General features: G+C 30.9%; 1 protein-coding gene across 3 annotated transcripts in view; it reads right to left on the reverse strand.

Moving 5' to 3' along the window:
* CDH18 (cadherin 18) overlaps positions 1–22171 on the reverse strand; it is a gene marked incomplete at both ends in the record, with an annotated part of 309905 nt that overhangs the window by 26692 nt on the left and 261042 nt on the right. For all 3 annotated transcript variants that reach the window (XM_081296232.1, XM_081296234.1, XM_081296233.1), the window contains one exon: positions 9340–9461. In XM_081296232.1, coding sequence (XP_081152358.1) covers positions 9340–9461 — 122 coding nt within the window. The remainder of the gene's footprint in view (positions 1–9339; positions 9462–22171) is intronic.

Genomic DNA, 22171 nt, shown 5'->3' on the forward strand with positions numbered 1-22171 from the left:
ATCCAATTTAAATATTTTACAGTGGAAATAATTCACCTAACATTGTGACTGTTGAAACCCAAATCTTCTCCACATATTGAGGCAATTAGTTAGAAGAAGATGAAGGCATGAAAAAGTACTTCAGAAGAGAGATCAGGGGAGGGAAAACAGAAAAGGCATTTGTGCTCAGGAAATGACAGTCACCAAGTGCTTCCAGATATGGAAGGGATCACCTTCTTCCACATGTCCCAAGACTCACTCCTGCACATTTTGAAGCCGAAAGCTTCATGTTGTTGATGGTGAACTTTCTTCTTCCATTTAAAGAGCAACTACTCTCTAGGTAGATCTTTTCCCATTTGTTTTGCCTCTGAGTAGGAGAATGTATGATGGATAATCAGATACAATCTGACCATTTTCCTCAAGTGCATGAAAAGCTTCAAATAGAGTTCAGAGTGCCCTGCCAACTGAGAGCTGTACTTACATTCTCTGCACATCAGTTAATTAGTATATGACTGAAATAAAGACAAAATCAATTTGTCTAATTTGTTTTCAGAGTTAAATAAATACACTTATTTAAAGCAAACATAACTCTCTTACCCCATCCCCATGGCCCACAGTGGTACATACCAGCATACACATATACACATGCAGAAACACATCGCTTTCTCTCTGTTTTCCCTTGTTTCAAAAAGAAGCATCCTTCCATGCCCTACTCCTCATTCATTGTGCTTCTGCAACTTGCCATCCTGTTTTCTCTATGACACATTATAGCATGAAGATGCATTTGCAGATTCACTTCTTATCCCAAAATAGATCTCAGAGATATTGATGGAGAACAAATAATTCAGAGGGAATGAGCTGTTTTGCATTCCTTGCTATCACATGTGTAGTGTTGTTTCCTTTTCTTTTTTTTTTTAATTTGTTTTAATTATTTACACATGAAAGTACAATGATCTTGACATATCATACATTTGAATCAGATGGGGTATAATTTCTTATGTTTCTGAGTATCAGGTTGCAGAATCACATTGGTCATGCAGTCACGTATATACCCACAGCAATAATAATGTCTATTTTATTCTGCTGCCCTTCCATTCCCTCCTTCCCCTCCCCTCCCCTCCCCCCCATCACTTCTCTCTACCCAATCTAATGTGACAAAATTTTTTTTTCCTGTTTCCTCACTTTGTCATACATGTATTCTGTGTAATGATGAGGGTCTCCTTCCATCTTCTGTGCAATTCCCCTTCTCCCTCTCTTTCCCTCCCACCTCTCTTCTCTATCTAGAGGTAATCTTCTTCTCAGGCTCTTCCTCCCTACCCCATTTTGAGTCACCTCCCTTATATCAGAGAAGACATTCAGCATTTGTTTTTTAGGGATTGGCTAACTTCACTTAGCATAATCTGCTCTAATGCCATCCATTTCCCTGCAAATGCCATGATCTTGTTATTTTTTAGTGTTGAGTAATATTCCATTGTGTATATATGCCACATTTTTTTTTTATCCATTCATCCATTGAAGGGCACCTAGGTTGGTTCCACAGTCTAGCTATTGTGAATTGTGCTGCTATAAACAGTGATGTGGCTGTGTCCCTGTAGTATGCTGTTTTTAGGTCCTTGGTATTGTTTCCTTTTCTATCCATTAGTTTATAAATATTTAAATGTTTTCCTAATGTTTTTACAAATGTGAGATTATTCAATATGGTAGACTGATATAATTTATATTGCATTTTTAATATTGGAGTTTGTGTGTATGTGTGTGTGTGTGTGTGTGTGTGTGTGTGTGTGTGAGTGATCTTTACCAAAGCATCCTTCCATTCTTATACAGATACATATAGACCATTCACATCTGAACCTAATAGGGAGTGTGCTTAAAACAGATCTGTTCTCCTAGAGAAAAAATTCCCCAGTCCCTTTAGCATAAGAAACAATGTTTCAATTACTACATTTTGCTTCAGAATATCCCATTCATCATTAACATTTGTAGAATGAATGGTCATATAAGTTAAATTTTTAAACTTAACATTTCTGCAAAATGTTTTCAAAAGCCTGAAATGCTAGGTCTGCTTTTGTCCTGAATCCTGAGATATTCTCTTGGTGTGAGATATCATATTCAACTTTTATGTTTTATGAATTGCCTTCTTCATTTCATTAAGAAAGCAGGATTTGTGTTATTATTGTTTCAGACATTTTACAGAAAATATACATGGAAAATTTGCATGTTTGTGATTTTAGAAGATTTAAACCTCTGAGAGATACCTAGATAATTGCCAATTCTCTATGATCAGGATCTTTTGTTACCAGAGTTGTAATTTATCACATTGTGATACCTGTGCTCTCTCTAAAATTATTTGGTAACCTAAAATGCCTTAAAATTTCATATTTTATTTTCATTTCTCTGAACGTCACCCCAAAATTTCCTAATACATACTCATGATATAATTAATACATATTATAATAATTTGATTATTTAGAATGGTATAACAGATGTAGAGTCACACATTTAGTCTACTTTTCAAAGTCAAAGAGGGAAAATCAAATTGATAGTTCAGATTTATAAATAATAAGCAGGAAATAAATTGATAATAATCTTAGTAAATGTGATTGTTTTTTAAAATTTATTTTCCACAATCCAATACTGTGAGAGTATAGAGTATTGTATTAGAAATTAAAATAAGTGTTATAAATTTAAGTACTATAATGTTCTGTTCTAGGGAATATACAATATCGTTTCTAAATTAATCAATGAGTTTGCTTTATAATATAATATTGAATAGATTCTGTATAAATTTATTAAATAAGAATATGAATTTCTGTGAGTTCAATGATCTCTTATTTATACTTTATAAAAGTTTTATTTACCTGGCTTATTTTTTATTACAAAGTTACATAGTTGATAAAATTATACGTAAAGTAGAAGCAGTTATTATCATATAATAAAATGATTTTCATGTAATATTTTCAGAGCTTCTTTCTAATGAAAAGTAAAAAAGAGCACAGATGAAACTTAACACATCTATGAGAAAGGACTCTCTTATTTAATATTTCTCACTTAGGCATATTTGGTATACCTGAAAGAAACACTCTACTTTAGGAATTGATTTCAAATTTCATGCACATGTGGCATTCAGGAAATGTACTTAAAATTTTTTTTTCCAGAATGGGAAAATACATTAACTCTGAGGACTATCATTTACTGTTTACATTGACATCTGAGTTGACCTGAAGTCTGTTGTTATATGTGGTGGTAACTTTCATAAAAGGCCAATCTCTTTGTCATGACAACACAGTGATGGATTAGATGTACAGCATTCATAATAGAAATATCTGCGACTCTGAAAGCCATTGTCAGAGAAAGAAAATTTGTTGTACAGTTGGGCAATGCAAACCCACTTTAAAATCTTATTTCAGAAATCATTGTTTAAACCATTTCCTATTCCAACTCTGCATCAAAACACATGAAGTCAAAACACATTTCTTCAATAGTAGAGATATGAATTACAGTAGAGGGGGTAGAGAGAGAAGAGGGGAGGGGAGGGGAGGGGAGGGGGAATAGTAGAGGATAGGAAAGGCAGCAGAATACAACAGACACTAGTATGGCAATATGTAAATCAATGGAAGTGTAACTGATGTGATTCTGCAATCTGTATACGGGGTAAAAATGGGAGTTCATAACCCACTTGAATCAAAATGTGAAATATGATATGTCAAGAACCATGTAATGTTTTGAACAACCAACAGTTAAAAAAAAACAATTTAAAAACAATTAAAACAAAAAAGTTGAAAAAAAACATTGGAAAATGCTTTAAATATAGTACTATGTGAAAAATACACATACATTTAGTAATATGTTATAAAAATGTATATTTGTATATGTGCATGTAAAGAAAACTTGTAGAATACATATCAGATATTAAGAGTGTGTGTCTCTATGTTTAAGGATTATGGGAAACCTATGTTTTTCTTCATGCTTTTAAGTATTTTTCAGATTTTATACAAAGAATATATATTAATTTGTGCTCAAAAAAAAAAAAACCACATTTCTTCCCAAAATGCTGTTAACATAAGGTTGAAGGAATCAAAGTCTATAAAATTAAACATTAGAAAGATGCAGACCATTTTCTTCTGCAATGTGTTAATAACAAAGCTACATATATTGGTAATGGTTTGTTTAAATATAGCTATCACAAGCAATATTTTAAAATGATTTTTTTACATCAAATTACAACTTTATTTTGATGTAAAACGTTAAAAATAATTGTTAAGGCAACAATACAAAGAACATAATTGTAGCCTGGATCATGGTGCATGCCTATAATCGAGCAATTCTGGAGCCTGAGGGAGGACGATCATTAAGTTCCAGGCCAGCCTCAGCAACTTATTGGGACCTAAGCAGATTAGTAAGACCTAGTCTCAAAATAAAAATAAAAATTATAAAAATAAAAAGTGCCCCTCTTGGGTTAAATTTCTATTACACACACACACACACACAAAATCTAATTATACTCACATATGAACATTCTAAAATGTGAAGGGCAAAATTGGTGGCTAAAATATTAACCACAGAATTTTATCAAAATATATTAGAATTTAGAGGTGCTAAGCCTTGTGATAACTCTCTTAAAACCAATAATAAATATCCAAAGAAAGATGCAGAATAAGAATAATGAAGAATTTCAAACAATGGTTTGTGAAATAACTACACCATGATCAATGAGTACTAACAAAGATAAGCAGGTTATGGCATAGTTCTTTCCCAAAATTCTTATGGCTTTCATGTAATAATGTAACTCATATTTTTTGAAAATTGAAATTTATTTAGTCATAAACTCATAGAATTTTAGGCTTAGGGAAGCCCTAAAATTCTGACAATTGTCTTCAGTTTAGAGATGAAGAAAGCACTTTTCTATGCTATATAAATTTCTCTCAGAAATGCCACATAGCTGAGGCCTTCAACGTGAAGAGTACAACAGAAGACTCAAAGTATAGAGGTAACTTTGAGAAAGGACATGTCCTAGAGATAATGACAAAGTGAACTTTCAGAGACAGAAGTAGCCAAGATGATGGGCCAACAAAGTCAGTATCACAGGCCAGAAAACTGAGCCCATAGTCTAAATTTGGAAACATTTGTTCAAATACACAGAAAAAAGTAACAACTGAAAAAGGAGGTAGGGCAAAGATACCATTTGCTCAGATTTTCAGCAGTCTCCAATGGTGGCTATATACCAGCAAGCATTAGCTACATCATGGTACAAGAACATACATGACACTGAAATGATCTTGGGGGAAAAGCAGTTTATTTATACATAGCTAAATATTTCAATAAGAAAAATGCCTAAGAATCCCTGATGTGAACATTAACCTATACTTGATTCTTTAAAAAAACAAAAAAAATATATTTTTTAGTTGTAGGTGCACACAATAGTTTTATTTATTCTTATGTGGTGCTGAGGATCAAACCCAGTGCCTCACACATGCTAGGCAAGCACTTTACTTCTGAGTCACAACCCCAGCCCTTATACTTGATTCTTTATATCATATTCGAAAAATTTAATTTACCAATTTTTAGATCTCTGACATACGAACCAATGAAATATTCATTGAGGGTAAGGACCTAAGCTTTTTTTTTTAATATTTCAACCTTTCTTAGTTATACATAATATTAGGGTATGTTTTGACAGAATTATATGAGCATGGAATGTAGCTTGCTCTAATTGGAGCAAAAGAGGAAGTACTGAGGATCTAAATTTAAAGGTTGATCTTTGTAAGGACTTATTGCATCTTGAAATGGTAGTATTTATTCTTAGCTGTTTTGTTTGTTAACATGCTCTTGACTAATACAGTATAGGAATTTATTTTCTAATTGTAGTTTAAAAATATAAGTAATATCTTCATTTTGATGCTGTACTCAGCAATTGTGTCAATTTCACATAAAAAACTGAAACAGTATTTAGCAGCATTAGAGCTATTGTTGTTGTTGCTTTGTTATTATTAATAATGGGTGTTGAAATTTGTTAAATACTTTATAGTGACCTATTGAGCTTTGGTTTTCCACTGATTTTAAGTAACAATTTTTGGTTTATTTGATTTGTGTACATTTTATTTGAAATGTTTATATATATGGTCACTGATGTAAAATCAGATTGTATTTCAGCTTTTGATACTAAAATTATGCATATGTTGTCATAAATTATGTTTATGACATCATAGATTATTTACATATTCATTAAAAATTAGTACAAAAATATTTTCCTCCTTTTCTGATTTCTTGAAATGTTCATAAATTGCTATAATCATTGCCCCTAATCTTTTAGAGTAATTCATCCTGAGAAGAGTATTTATGTGTGGGTATAAAGGAAAAATATTAGAAATAAATGTTCTACATATACTTATGCAAACTGTGTTGTATGAACAAAAGTCTTCGTTTATGTGGGTGAAATGCCTGAGGACGAAGTTGCTTGGCTGTGTGTCAATTGCAATGTTTTGTTTCCTAACAAACTGTCAAAATGTTTTCCAGAGAAGCAGAACCACTTTACACTTCCACCAGCAATGTATGAGTGATCTAATTTTTCTGCATCTCACAGGCATTTGTTAAAGTTTAGCTCTTCTGAAAGGTGATGATCACTCATTGTGTCTTCAACTTATATTTACCTAATTACTAATGCTTTTCAACAACTTTTTGCATTCCTATTGCCATATATCTTTTGTGAAATGTCTGTTCATACATTTTCCCCACTTTCAAATTGTGTTATTAAATTGTAGCTGTTCAATTTTAAAAATATATTTTCATTGTCTAAATGCTAATTCTTAGATACATTATTTTTAAATATTTTCTTCAACTCTGTAATGTGTCTTTTTATACTGGTAACAGGTCATTTCACACACTAAAATAACAACAACAACAATAATGAAGTCCAATTTACCAATGTTGTCGTCTATCATACTTTTTGCTGTCAAATCTAAGATTATATTGGTCCTTAGGTCCTGGAGTTTTTCTCTAATACTTTCTTCAATTGGTATTATGTTTTATTTTATCTCTGGATGTTTTTGATTTTCTGAGGTTCTGTTGGACTAAACCTGGAACTTTTGTCATTCTGGACAGCTTGCTTAGTTTGTTTGTTTGGTTTTCTGCAATGCTACTTGAGTGTTTGACTTGGTATTTTCTGTCTGTTTAGAAAACCTCCATACTGTTATCTCAGATATTGCTTCTGTCCCATCTTCTCTTTCTTACTTGACTCTGAGAATTGAATAATGGATGTTAAATGTTCTGTCCCATATATTGACTCTTATTTATATTTTCTTTGTTTTCCTTTCCATTCTTCAACAAGGATATTAAGTTTGACCTATTTTCTGTTTCATTTGTTTTCTCTTAAACTATGTCTAACTTGCTGTTATTATCAACAATTGAGGTATAATTTCAATTATTGTATTTTTAAGTTTAAACTTTTAATTTCAATATTTAGCATTTTTTTCATTAATTGTATTTTTTTCCAGTACCTCAGATTGAACACAGATATGTTCTGCCACTGAGCTATCTTTGTAGCCTTTTTTTATTTTTTATATTGAAACAGGATCTCACTAAGTTCCTGAAACTAGCTTTGGACTTAAAATTCTCCTGCCTCAACCTCCCAAGTAATTGGAATTATGGGCATGTGCCAAAACACTGGGTATCATTAACCTTACTTTTATAATTCTCAACTCATTGAATTAAGGAAATCATAAATATCTGAGTTTCAGCCCCTCACAGGCAGCAAATTGATCAGACCCTGCAGAAGGAAGGCAACTGTTTAGCTCTAGCCAATCAAGAGATTTCTCTACCTACTTCGGTTTGACCTATAAAAGTTTGCTTCTCATGTTGCAGATCAGAGGTTTCTGAAACGCTTCTGGTTCTGGGTGCTTCCTGATGTATGTATGTCTGTCTATCTCTTTGTGTGTCTACCTATTAATCTATCTATCTCCATCCTCTGGAAGTATTGATTACATAAGTAATGATCATTTTAACTGTTGATTGTTCTCCATGCACAAATATAAAAGACAATACATTTTTGACTATATTTTCTTCAGTTTTAAAATGATTTAAAGTAATTTTGGATGATATGCGCATTCTGATTTGCCAAGACAGTAACAAAATCTGTCTCTCTCAGATGATCTTAGAACATTTCTACTTCTATGGATTTTTCTGTGTCATATAGACTTTATGGTACCCACAACCAATGGGTTCCTCAATTCCTTTACCATAAAAGAGGATATAACCTGTCTTGCTTTTGACCAGAAAATATGCAATGATATGCAACAATATCAATGTATCTTTAGCTTATTACATTATAATACATAAGACATTTTGCTAGCAGACTAATCTAAGAAATTCCATTTACTTGCTTAATAAAGTAAGTGGCTATATTGGGGGAGTTTATACAGCAAGAAACCCTGGGTGGCATCTTAGAACTGTGAGAAGGCTTGAACAGCTGAGAAAAACCCTGAAACTTAGGTATAAAGCTGTAAACAAACAAACAAACAAAAAAAACAAAAACAAAAAAACTGAATACTGCCAATGACCACAGGAGTTTACATGGGATCCCCAAGTCTTGGATGAGAAAAAAAGCCCTGCATGATATCTTAATTGCAATCCTGTGGGACCCTGTGAAGGCCAAACCAAGCTATGCATAGGTGTCTGATCTACAGAAACTGTGAGGTTATAAGTATCTTTTTGTTATAACCTGTGGATTCGGCATTTTTTTTAATACAGCAGAGAAGATGTATGCAAATTCCCTTTCTAGTCTCCCCCCATCCCTGTGTGCCACAGCTACACTAGCCTTCCTTCAGTGTCCCCACTACTTCAAATGAATGCCCCAGTAAGTCCAGCCCCATGTCCTACCTTCAAGTTTTCTTTTTTCACTGCCTACATCCTATTAGTGCATACCAACTCTTCACTTTGTTCAACCTAAAACAACTTTTAATATTAACCTCATTCAATCATCCTATGTCACTCCTTTGGATCCTCTATAGTAAAGCAAGAGCCTATCCTCCCAGTATAGTCTCTAAGCTTCATTACGACAGAGGAGTTCAATATTTCTTCCTCAATTAATGCAGAGCTATACCTAAAACACTCAATGCAATTTTATTGGCATGATGAATGGACTGTGCACAAATAAGTTCAGTGTTCTGAATTACAGGATGCAGAGAATATTTATTTTCAATGACTCTCCAAAAATCTATTTGGTACTTAAAATAAAGCTTTATAAAATTATCTGCACTAAGTACAAAAATTACACTGGGGAATTTGGGGATTATACCTATGAACAATATGAATAAAGCTGCTTATTTTTCTTCCATTTAAATGATAGGAATGAAACAATTAACTTACCTGGCCCGGCTTAGAATTCTCACAGACAACAATATCATATTCCCTGGCAAGTTCGGGTGGATTGTCATTGACATCCAGAACTCTAATACCCACTGTGACATGGCTCAGCAAATCAGGATTGTCTGCAAAACACACAGGGATGTATTTAGTATTTCCATGCACACTTTGGCGGCTTGGTTTAAAACAAATCTCCTTAATATTGTGGCTTGTCACTAGCTCCATATGCTGTAGCAAGACTTTTGGCAAAAGACAACTTTATGAAGGCACTCTTTGCTAGAACTCATTAACTTACAGAAAAATGAAAAATGAACACCAAGTCATGACATGAATACTAAAATGATATTTTTTCATATCAAGGAAATTACATGTTATTCAGGAACTGGAGTGGGAGAAAGTTGTCAGAACTCATTGCATGCTGTCGGAGTCTAAGGGACGAACAATTGGTTTCATCATTAATCTAAGAAAAGTACAGCAGTTAAAAAAATCACAATCTTTAAAAAGTTCAAGTTCTCAATCTAAATAAACTCAGAGAAATGGAAAGTTCTTTACACAAATGATAATTTACTTTTTATAGGGGAATATACATAATGTTAAGTTACAGGAAAAAATAAAGAACACTTCAAATCAGAATTTAGCATGGTATCTACATATAACACAGGTAAACTTCAAAATATTATCTCCAATACTTCTAAATATGTCTTAATCTTAGCCTTCTCATTTTTCAGTGAGAATATTAATTCTATGATCTAAGGGAAAAGATAAATGTTGGTTTTATTTTTACATGTCAAATCTAGAGATTCAGAATTAATTTTAGAAAATTTGAATATATCTCTCAATAACTTGCACTCTATTTCTTTTTTGATTACTAATATTTCTATCATCTTCTAAAAATTATACAAAATCAAAATTATAACAAAGAAGTAATACATTAAAAAGATCAGTATAAAATACATGAATTTGAGAAATTCATAAAAGCACAAATAAGAAGCTGAAAACTAACAATATCAGGAAAAAGTGACATATGAATACTTATACAGAAGATGTTAATAATAGTAAAAAATTCCACGGAGAAATCTAAAAGAAATAGATAATATAAATAATACCTATAGAAAATAAATTTTAGAGTGAAAATTTTTCCACAGAGAAAAATGTTAACCGGATGGTTTTACCTAAAATCAAAGCAAAAACTAATGTCAGACTTGTCCACAGGGAAAAGGGAAGTATTCCACAACTTGCTATTAGTATCTTGTAAAACTCTGATACTAACACTGGGTACTCCTACTAATGAGAGATATATCAACAGATTAAAAGAACTAACAGTAAGTCAACTGCACTGATGTATTAAAAACATCTATCTGGATCCATTTAGTTCTAAGAATACTTATGTAATTCAACGATAATAAAAAAGAGGGAGATAGAGAAGAAAAGTAGGAAATTTTTAATACATAAAAATTATACATTAATTTAATGGTTTGGAGTAATAAAAAATGTGTGTACATAACCACTCAACAACAGTTACAAAAATAAAGAAATGAAATGTAATATCCATAAGTCTAAACACAAACAACGAAATACAGCTTATATTATTCTTAATGGGGCAAAACTACAAGAATTAATTAAGAGCAGCTGAAATAATTCAAGAATAAAGCTAATAAAATATGTAAGGTATCTATATGTGTAACACTTTTCTTAGTTTCATTAAAGAAGATCTAAAAAAGTCATCCATGGTTGTAGCTCAGTGGTAGTGAGCTGACCTAGTATGTGTGAGGCACTGGGTTCCATCCTCAGCACCATATAAAAATAAATGTAAAAAATAAGGTATTGCATCCACCAACAACTAAAATTATTAAAAAATGTTGAGATATATTTTGTCTCTTGTTTAAAAGACAAAATACCATATGTTCAGACCAACTGTCCAGATGAATGTGTACATTCAATGTAATATAGTACAAATTCAATGAGAATTGTCCATAGGAATTGATAACTGATTCTAAGATTTATACACACTAAGGCCATTTAGACTCATAGAAGAGGAGTGTGATGAAAGCTTGCTCAGTGTTCTGCCAACATGCCAAATGATATTAGAACATAAGGCACTCTCACCATATCCAATGGATGGACAAAAGAAACATAATACAAAGTCCAGACACACTGCAAATGGAAATGTAGGGATAAAAAAATGAGGGCACTACATAAAATGGCAGAGGGAGAATAAGTTTATCAGGAGGTGGTTTCATACAACTTGTTATCATCATAGTAACAAAATAATAAAGTGTAGCTTAGTAACAAAATAATAAAGTGTAGCTTATTTTACACAGGCAAAAATAAAACACATTTTGACAACTTTTTTCTATATTGGTATCATGTTATTTTGCACAATTACTAGTAGACAACTCAGCGATTAAAGACGTAGCGTTTAGGATTAGACAACTACTAGTTGTGTCTGCAGTCCAGAATCTTGTGGGGAACCTCAATTAATCAAACTTTGTAGAGATTCAACATAAGTCCTTCATGCACTGTTCAGGAAAACCATTGAAAGTTTTGCAAACAGAGCGTTAGAGCAAGTTTAACATTGTACTGGTAAAAAATTATTAACTTCGAGTTACTGAATATAGGATGATATTTACATGTAGCTTTAAATATGGATAATAGGGCTGAAACCCACTGTAGCTCTGTACTCACCACTCGTCTGCCTGCATGCAACTGGTATTCTTTTTGTAATCATGATATTAGTTAAATCTTATTTGTGAATTGGGAAGTTCCTTTTTGTCTTAGTCTATTATTTTCTTAGTTTATTTTATTATTCCTTTGTTTATTATTTCCTTTGTATATTATTTACCTTGAATGTCAAATATATTTGTAAGGCTAAATTTTGATTTCTTTTCTGTTTTTAATTCAACATTTCTGTTATGCTTATTTTAGTCTTATTTTCTCAATTCATTTCTGTAAATCAGTTTTCATAATTTTTTTATCTTTTATTGATTTTATTGTTTTTTAAATACAATACAGCAGTGGAATGCATTATAATTCTTATTACAAATATAGAGCACAATTTTTCGTATCTCTGTATATAAAGTATGTGTACGCCAATTTATTCCTTTATACATGTACTCTGTTTTTTTGTATTACAATTCTTAATACACATATATACCTCCATTTTTCATATCTCTGTTTGTATATAAAGTATGTTGACACCAAATTCAAGTCTTCATACATGTACTTTGTATAATGATGTCCATTACATTCCACCATCCTTGCTAATCCCCTACCCTCTCCCTTTCCCTCCAATCCATCTTCCCTATCTAGAATTAATCTAATCCTCCCGTGCTCTCCCTCCCTACCCCACTATGAGTCAACCTCCTTATATCAGAGAAAACATTTGGCATTTATTTTTGGGGGGATTGGCTGACTTCATTTAGCATTATCTTCTCCAATGCCATAATAATAATAAACAAATTACCCTCAAATCAGAAAAAAATATAAATATATATCTCATTTAGAGTATTCTTGAAGAGCAAATACTTTGTTAAGTCATTTATTATTTTAATGCCTTAATTTTTTCATCTATAAACCTGGAATAAGAATGATTTGACTCACTAAGCTGGATTTTTGAAAAATAATTAAAGGGTCATGTAAATTTTACTCTACAAGCAAAGAAGAGAACACAACATATATTTTAATCCCGTCTGAATATTAAAATTTAAAAAATGAAAAACTAAACAAAACATATGTTATGCGATCAATTTTATACATACAATTTCTAGCACAAAATATTCTGTTTATTTTATTGAACCCAGGAACACTGTACCACTGAGTTGTATGCCCAGCTCTTTTTATTTATTATTATTATTATCATTATTTTTTTTAATTTATTTTGAGACAGGTTCTAAGTTACTATATGTCAAGCTAATTTGCTGACGCTGGCTTCAAACTCTCAATCGTCGTCCTACCTAAAACTCCTGAGTCACTGGGATTACAGGTATGTGCCACCATGCCCAATTACAAATTATATTATTTATAAATAAACTATACTTTAGGTAATATCAATATAATAGGAACTCACAATAGCAGATTGGAACCTGTAGAGACAGAAATGCAGTGAAAATGGTATTGTGCTGCAAAACCTAGCATGATATTGCAAAATTTTATTAATCTTCTATAAATTAAAGAACTATCAATTTTATACAGGGAATAGTTATGAATGCTTATGTGTACTTGCCAGCATAATGGGCTATGAGAGAAGATGGAACAACCAAATATTCCACTTTACCTGATTTAAACCTGTTGACTTTGAATACAGAAAGTGAATTTAAAGCTACTTTTTTCAAATTATTTTCTTAAAAATCATCACTTAAATGCTTAATTTACTTTTACTTCAAAGCCATTATTATTTACATATGCATCCTCTCAAAGAAATCTAAGTCAATTCACTGGTATAAGTTTATTAAGGAATTTGGTGATTTCTAATCTAATTATTTACTTTCTAATGTGAATAAGAATAAAATAGATCAATTTTCTTATGCATATAATATGCATTATTTTCTCAAAACAAGGGTTTATTTATTTTCTTTATGAAAATCTACTCAAAAAGAAAAATCTTATCTACATTGCAACAGGAATTTTCAGTGAATGAAAGTTCTAAAAATCACATTTTTATTTGACTAATTTTCTTAAATGCCCATAAGTATGAAGATGGAGTTAAAAATATTATTTTTGGTCTCTGTTTCTTAAACTTTTGTGAACATATTTCATTTTTTTGTGAAAGTATCTATTAACCAAAATAACCCTCCCTCTTTTGAAAAGTGATTATGAGTTAATACTGGAACATTTTGAAATGTTAGCATAAATTTTGTTTATGAAAGAATGTGTTTCCATAATTTCCTTAAAAAAATAACAAGAAGTTTTGAAACCAAGAGTTCAAACAAACAAAGTCTTCATTTAATGTGTGTGTATGGAAAGAAAGATAATTTTGCTAATTTTAGTTGTAGTTTTAAAATGTTGTATATGAAAGTCATATTTAAATTCAAGACAAAAAAAAACTGAGATAAAATCATTAATAAATTGCTCAGTATGGTGGCACACTCCTATAATCCTGGATACTCTGGAGCCTGAGGCCCAAGATTGCATGTTTGAGGTCATCTTCAGCAAATTAGTGAGACCCTACTCAAAATAAAAGTTAAAAAGGACTGGGGATGTACACTCTTAGTAAAGCATGTGGAGGTTCATTTTCCAGTACCAATAAATAAATACCAACAAATAAATAATTACTAAAAATATCTTGCTAGTTTGATGGTCTAATGCAGTAAGAAGTAATCTACTGATGAAACTATTACAATGCTTGGTATATACTAGCGCTGTTAATATGTCTATTTTCTCTCTTTTTTTTTCCCTATTCTTCAAATCATATATAAATATTAATTGAGAAACCAAATGCTGTTTTCAAAATATTATATTATACTGAGTAACTGAGGTGAATATCTGATAGTTAATATGTTGCTCCTCAGACATTTTTGTACGATAGTCATATATAATGCCTTTATATAACTCATTCTGTGAAATTTATATGGGAGAAAATAAAATCAAGTCAACATGTTTTAAATCAGTTATTTCATAGTAATGGAACAACACCTGTGTGTAAGCAAATGTGTGTCAATTAAATATATATATATATAATATATATGTATATATAGTATATAATATATTTTTATGATGTATATTTATAGTTTATATATTATAATATTATATTTTATTTGTTATATATCTAAATTTATAAATAAGTCATGCAAAATTTATTCCATGTATGCCTCTTACCCCATTTTTTTGTCAGATTAAAGCCTGTCAATTTATTCATCACATAGTTGTCTTATGAATTCCAGAGATAAGTGAATTACTCAGAATGAATTTACAGTTTCTCAAGGAAAGTATTTTGTGGCATCTACCTCTGAATCTCCAACAATTCTTCAGTATCACTGCCTGAGAGCAATGTGTGTTTAGTGGGTGTACCTTTAATCTTAGGTATGAGTATATCCTTTGTTCTGTAAATAAGAATCTTAAAGTCAAAACAATTCTCTCTATTATAAATTATTTATATTGAAACTATGTAAACATTTGTTGCTGATTATGAAATAAATTTTTAAAAGAAGACTTATCTATGTACAATTGGCCCATGTAATTATTATAAGAGAACCTAACAAATTAATTTCTATTTTCAGATATTTTTAATAATTCACAGTGTCAACATTTCATCTTTGTTTCTTTCTTCATAAGGTTCATGAGATTTTCCTCTTTTTTTCTCTTTGTAGAGTGTAAACAATTCGTCTTGAATTAACTCATGTTCTCCTTTGAACTTATAATAACATTACCTATGCTGCATGGAACTTCAATAATTCACTAGATTTAAATTTGGTAGCATTATCATTTTATTGGTAAGTAATATTAACATAATAAACATTTTTATCCATTCAACATCAGAAAATAGTTTTGTTAATTAAAATGAAACAGCTAATATGAAAAATTGTTAAGTAAAATAGCAAAACAAATATGATACATTTTTAATATTTGTTTTAAAATATCTGAATATATATAGCATTCACCAATCTCCAAATTCTCAATGGAGGGAAATGTCTTATCTCTTATAATGGATCTGCTGTTGCTTGGGGGTATTGTCACCTTTCTTGTGAACATCACACATAATGAATCATCTGTGAATCGAAAATTGATTTAGTTCAATTGAAGTAAGAACTTGAAAATACTTTCAAAATAACAACATTTCTGATTTATCTGAAATTTCCATAGGTTTTTTTAATTGCTTAATTTTTCTCTTAAATTACAATGTATTTTTGCAAATCACTCTCTCAAGTCTGAGGAAATATTTCAACCTAGTCTACACAGTTATTGATTTCCTTATGTTTATGAACCTTGATGTTTAGTGTAGTGTTTAAATAAATTTCATAATAACAAGTTTAGCAATCTTGGAAACAGGACATAAGAAAAGAAAGTTTCCTGTGTTCATCAGGAAGGAGCAACCGATAATAGATCAGTCTGCTGGGACAAATTATTATAAAATTGAAAAAAATATACAGAAAGCCATTACTCTTGGAGATCAGAAACCAGACAGTGGCAGGAAAAAAAAAAATCCTTCTGAGAAAAGTAAGATATACCAAATAAGTGTCTAGAATCCCTGGAGATTTAATAATACATTTATTATATCAGTGCATCCTGTTGGTTTAACATTTTAAAACCAATGAGCATACAGATACTTCTTTGTGTGGAGTTACAACCAAGAAACTCAGAATAAGTAAAAACATCAAAAATTGAAAATGTATTTAATACACTTAACATACAGGACATGAGAGCTCAGCAACAGAGTAGTACAATACGGATAACAGGTTGTTTAACAAGTAACTGCATGGCTGACAGGGAGCTGCTGTTGCCCAGCGGAAATAAATCATTAGCTCAGGGAAAATCAAATTCAAATTTCAATGTATAATGTTTAAAGAAGGTATCATTTTCACACCATTGCAAAGTCAAAAAACTTGAAGTTAAGCCAATGCAACCTGGGGGCCATCTGTTATTTGTAACATATGTGTACACACATTTTTTCCAAAGAAACCAAAATCTATTTTTTAATTTAACCAAAACACAATAAATTAAAACTTGAAGGGATTTCCTCAATATATGCACTCAAAAACTCTAATCAAAAATAGTTATCTCTATCATTAGTAATTAGGAAAATGCAAAGTTAAAATTATACTAAGATTTCACCTCAAACCAGTCAGAATGGCAGACATGGGAAATACAATGATAAATTCTAAAAAGGACATGGAGGAAAAGGAACACTTTTACACTATTGGTAGGATTGTAAATTAGTGACACCACTATGTAAATCGATATGGATGTTTCTCAAAAGAAATGAAGCTTAGAAATGAAGCTACCATATGACCCAATTATAGCACACCTCAGTATTTATCTTTAAGAATTAAAGTCTTCACACTATAGTGATACAGGCATATCCATGGTTATAGCAACACAATTCACAGTAACCAAACTATGGAACCAAACTAGGGGTCCATAAGTAGATAAATGGAAAAAGAAAATGTTATATACATATATATCACATTTACATATATATCACATTTACATATATATATATATATACACATATCCATATATATATATATGTGTGTGTGTGTGTGTGTGTGTGTGTGTGTGTGTACACATAGACAATGACGTTTTACTCAGCCGTAAAGGAAAATGTCATTTTGTCATTTGCAGGAAAATGAATGAAACTTTAAACCATTAAATTAAGCAAATTTTGCCAAACTCAGAAGGTTACGTGTATATGTTTTCTCTCATATGTGGAAATTAGAGAGGGAAAAGGAAAAGAAAGTTGGGGGAAGATCTCACAAAAATCAATGGAGAACAGTAAAATAGTTGAAAGTAACCAGGGAATGGGAGGAAGGGACCAAAAGGGAAGGCTTGGGGAGTGGTGATGGCCAAATTATATTGTTTATATTATGGGAAGATACAAATATATAAAAACAAATCCCATCAATAAGTACAACCATGGTGTACCAATAAAAAATGTGGGAAAAAAATTTTGATCACATAGAAGTAATGAGAAAAATGCAAATTTCCAAGGTCTAGGGTTGGAGGAGGAAGAGAGGAAGGTAAAACCTCGGTCAGGGGTTACAAAGTGAGAAAGGAAGAACAAGTTTTGGTGTTTTATTGCATCGTAGGGTGATGATAGTTAAATTTCATGAATGTTTTAAGATTACTAGAAATGTGGATCTTGAATGAAGGAATTATAAAAATCTGAGTGGATAGCTATGCTAATTACTGAGATTTGATCATGATGTGCACATTCTGAAATATTCCACTGTACCCTCATAAACATGCACAATTTCATTCCATCAATTATAAGTAATATAACGAAATAATCCTAGGTGGGCCTTATACCTAAACTTAAAAATCAAACATTTAATCTTTATAGAGAAGCTTTTAGGAGTAAACATTAAGATGTTCAGCAAGCAAAAGTTTTATAAACAAGACAAAGAATCATTATAAAATAAAACAAATTTTTTAGCTCAAAGTAATTAAAATTTCTTGTTCTTAAAAAGTAAACAAATATCTGGTTCTTAAAAAAGCAAATAAATTAGAAAACTCTGTAGAAAATATAAACATATCAAAACTTTAGTATATAAAAATAACTAACTCTTAAAACTAATTAAATAACCAACACAAAGATGTAAGAAACTTAGATAATGAACAGATATATCCACATGACAAATGAGAAGTTGAAAATATTTTCAAAATCTCTGTCATTAGTGAAATAAAACCACAATATAATTCCACGATATTCCACATGAATGAATAAAATGAAAGGGATGATAAACTCTCAAAGATAATGTAGAGCAATCAGAAATTTTGTATTTTCTAAAATATTAAAACTATATTGGAAAAAAGGTTTTTTTAATGAAGTTAAACATGAAATAATGTTCTGATTAAAATGTTCAATTATGAATATATATCCAGTTAAATGAAAAATGTATCTATGCAAACACTGTGTATAAATATTCACAGCAGCTTTAAGTAATACCCCAAATTGGAAACAAACCAAATGCTCATCAACAGGAAAATAGATGAGTACATTGTAATATCATCACACAATGGGATATTATTAATGAATAACAAATAAATTTTGTACTGTTATCATGAATATGGATGAATCTTAAAATATTGCACTGTTCAACAGCAGCTCAGAGTAAGCATGTTTTATGTCTGAAATCATATATACCTTGTGTTTTTATTTATATGATGCTCCTGAAGTAGGAAATATTATTGTAAAATAAATCACAACATTATTATAGCTGATGTGTGAGGGGTATGGGCATCAATTTAAAGAGGCCCTTTTTTCCTAGTTTCTGAAAATTTGTCATACCAAGAGTGGTGTGGTTACACAATGGCTGTACATATGTAAAACTCATCAAAGTATAATAAGATCTGGATTTTTCAATGCCTGAGGATATTACTCAATTACAAACAAATCACATACAAGAAGAATGGAATCTTTGTGAATTCTTTAACAAATCTTAATTGTCAATATATAGTTCATTGAGGGAATCAAGACAATAAGTTTTACACAAAATAAATAATAATTGGAGAGTGAGTTTAATGATGTTAAAAGTGAAATTCATCAATTGTAAAACTAATAGTCTATGTAGGCACTAGAATATTTTATTCTTATATATAAAAATTTAGAAAACCATTTCTAACCTTTCTTATGCATATTTTCTTGTATTTTCCTATAGGTAATTCTGGCCATGTACCAAGTGGTGTTTAATATTAAATTATAGAGTTTACATTTATTATGCCATTATGTACCAGGTAGTGGATTAAGATACATAATTGGAGTCTCATTATAAACTTTGTTACAAATGAGACAATCTGTTGAAAATGTGTCCAAGTTTCAATTGCTTATATAGAACTGAAAACAAGCTTAGATGGTTTTACCCAACCCCACATTCAGTAGTCTTAAATATTAAGCATCACAGCACTACTGAGATAATTTGAAGACTTTATTAACAATATAATGGTAGTTAATACAAGTAAATTGATACCCTTGGTGAAGCTATAAGGGTATCAAAATGGAAGATTACCTATATTTAAAAAATGAAATCATTAAAAACTACAAAAACTTAAAAATTTCTAAAATGTGTTCTGATAAAAATGCTAGAATTTATTTTCTATAACCACTAAATTCATGCAATTTCAAGTTACATTATAAACTAAGCCTTTTAGGAGTCTTTTCATATAATTTTGGAGCAGAATATAACATTTTAAGTGTGATTTTTCTGATATGAAATATATTAGAAGAGTTTGTTAATACACTATAACGTTGAGGTCAATCATATAGCATAGTTCCATGTTTATTTAAAACAGAGGCTAACAAATCTTTTTTTGGAAAATATTCTAGAATACATCCAAGAATATATTATGTGTCTTGGTTATGTGTACCCAGGGTTACTTATTATCAAAGAAAAGAATTGGAAATAATTTTCAAAATGATTATGTACAACAACAAAATATTCTAATGCTTATACAGACCACTAGATGATAATTTTACAATTGAAGAGTATAAACATCAAACATTATTTCACATATGCACAGGGAGCTTTTGGAATATATATTATATCAGCAATGTTCAAAATACTAATCATTAAATGCCAAAAATTTCCCAAAGCTATTGAAGTTGTATACATCAACTAATGTAAATTCATTATCACATCATATTGAAAATGAATAAACATCGTGTTTGTTTCAGTTTAAATAAATATACTTGTTCTATTTTTTTAGAATATGGTACTTATAATAGCATATTATAATAAGAAAGCTCTGAAAATAAATATTAATATATTAAGTAAATATCAAAAAAACAATAATATAGTAGATATAGTAATCACCTTACCAAACTCCTTCTCACTGTGTAGAACCACAGAAGTTTTGAATGGAGTTGACTACAAGTGGAAATTAAAATACAGGCCTTAATGATACCAAACAGATAAGGATAACTGCATAACAATAGTCAATTCAACACATTCCAGTTACGTATACAGTTTTTAAGGACAGAGAATAAAGTTCCAAAATGACCTAATAGCAATGACAATTTTAATGGCTATCTGAAGTGGCAATTTCCACAGGACTTGAATGAGGATGCATGCATCCTGATTTTAAGATGGCACTTGTATTGTTACTAAGTTACCAGTTAGCACAGTGCTTGTTACTGGTCACTGTAAGACAGTAACACTAAGGTAAAAGATCACACAAAAAGCAAGGCAAAAATGGGAAGATCACAGAGAAATGAAACAGAGATCTGATCAAAGCAAATCCAAAGCCAACTATGAATTTTATAGATAAATGAGTCAATGAAACATTGTTTATCCAAGAGCAAATTGAATAATATTTTTCTGTGTGTTATTATTACTTACAACAAAGAAATTTTGGCAGGTACCTACAAGATGGCTCCCAAGTTTACATCCAGGAATTCATGTACTTGTATATTCACTTGCTACCTGTAATAGAATTGTCTCATTCTTAAAAAATAAAATATTGCAGAAGTAACAATGCGCAATTTCTGAGCCTTGGTCATACAGAAGATGGCTGTCTCCATATTAGTCATCCTGGGATAACTCTTACTGAGTCACCAGCTACCTTGATGTCAGTATACTCCAGCGGTCCTATGGAGAAGTCTATGATGTGAAGAACTGAATTTCTCTGCAATGTTGACAGGGAGATGATGTAGACTTGTAGAAGCTGTATCCTCAAGGCTGAATCACCTTGAAGTGACTAAAGCCCAACCAAAACATTTATGGCAACACCATGGGTTACCCTGAATCTGGATCACCACTTATCCCTTGCCCTTATGACTGACCCACAGAAACTGTGAACCATATTTGTGGATTGTTATTTTGAGTCACTATATTTGAAGTACATTTTTCTATGCAGATGTATAAGGAACACATTGATGCATATACATGTACACAAAATTTTCGGACCAGTATTTTATTACCTTGATCATTGATTTGAGCAATATAAGTTTCTTTGGGTTGTATTCCATTTGTACTAAGAAAAAAAGCATCAATTAGCATCAAAATATTTTCGTGAAAACTGAGGAAAAAATAGAGTTGATAAACAAGGAATATATAAATGCTGTTTTCTAGTCCTTGGACTTAGTTTTGTACATGGTATGTATAAGAGAAAATGCAAACGTGAGTTGAGGCAACCATTCATATTACTATACACAAGAAATCACTGCCGCTCTTTAGAATCTGAT

This window comes from Spermophilus citellus (assembly GCF_964194105.1).
Source record: "Spermophilus citellus genome assembly, chromosome: 1".
NCBI classification, from domain to species: domain Eukaryota; kingdom Metazoa; phylum Chordata; class Mammalia; order Rodentia; family Sciuridae; genus Spermophilus; species Spermophilus citellus.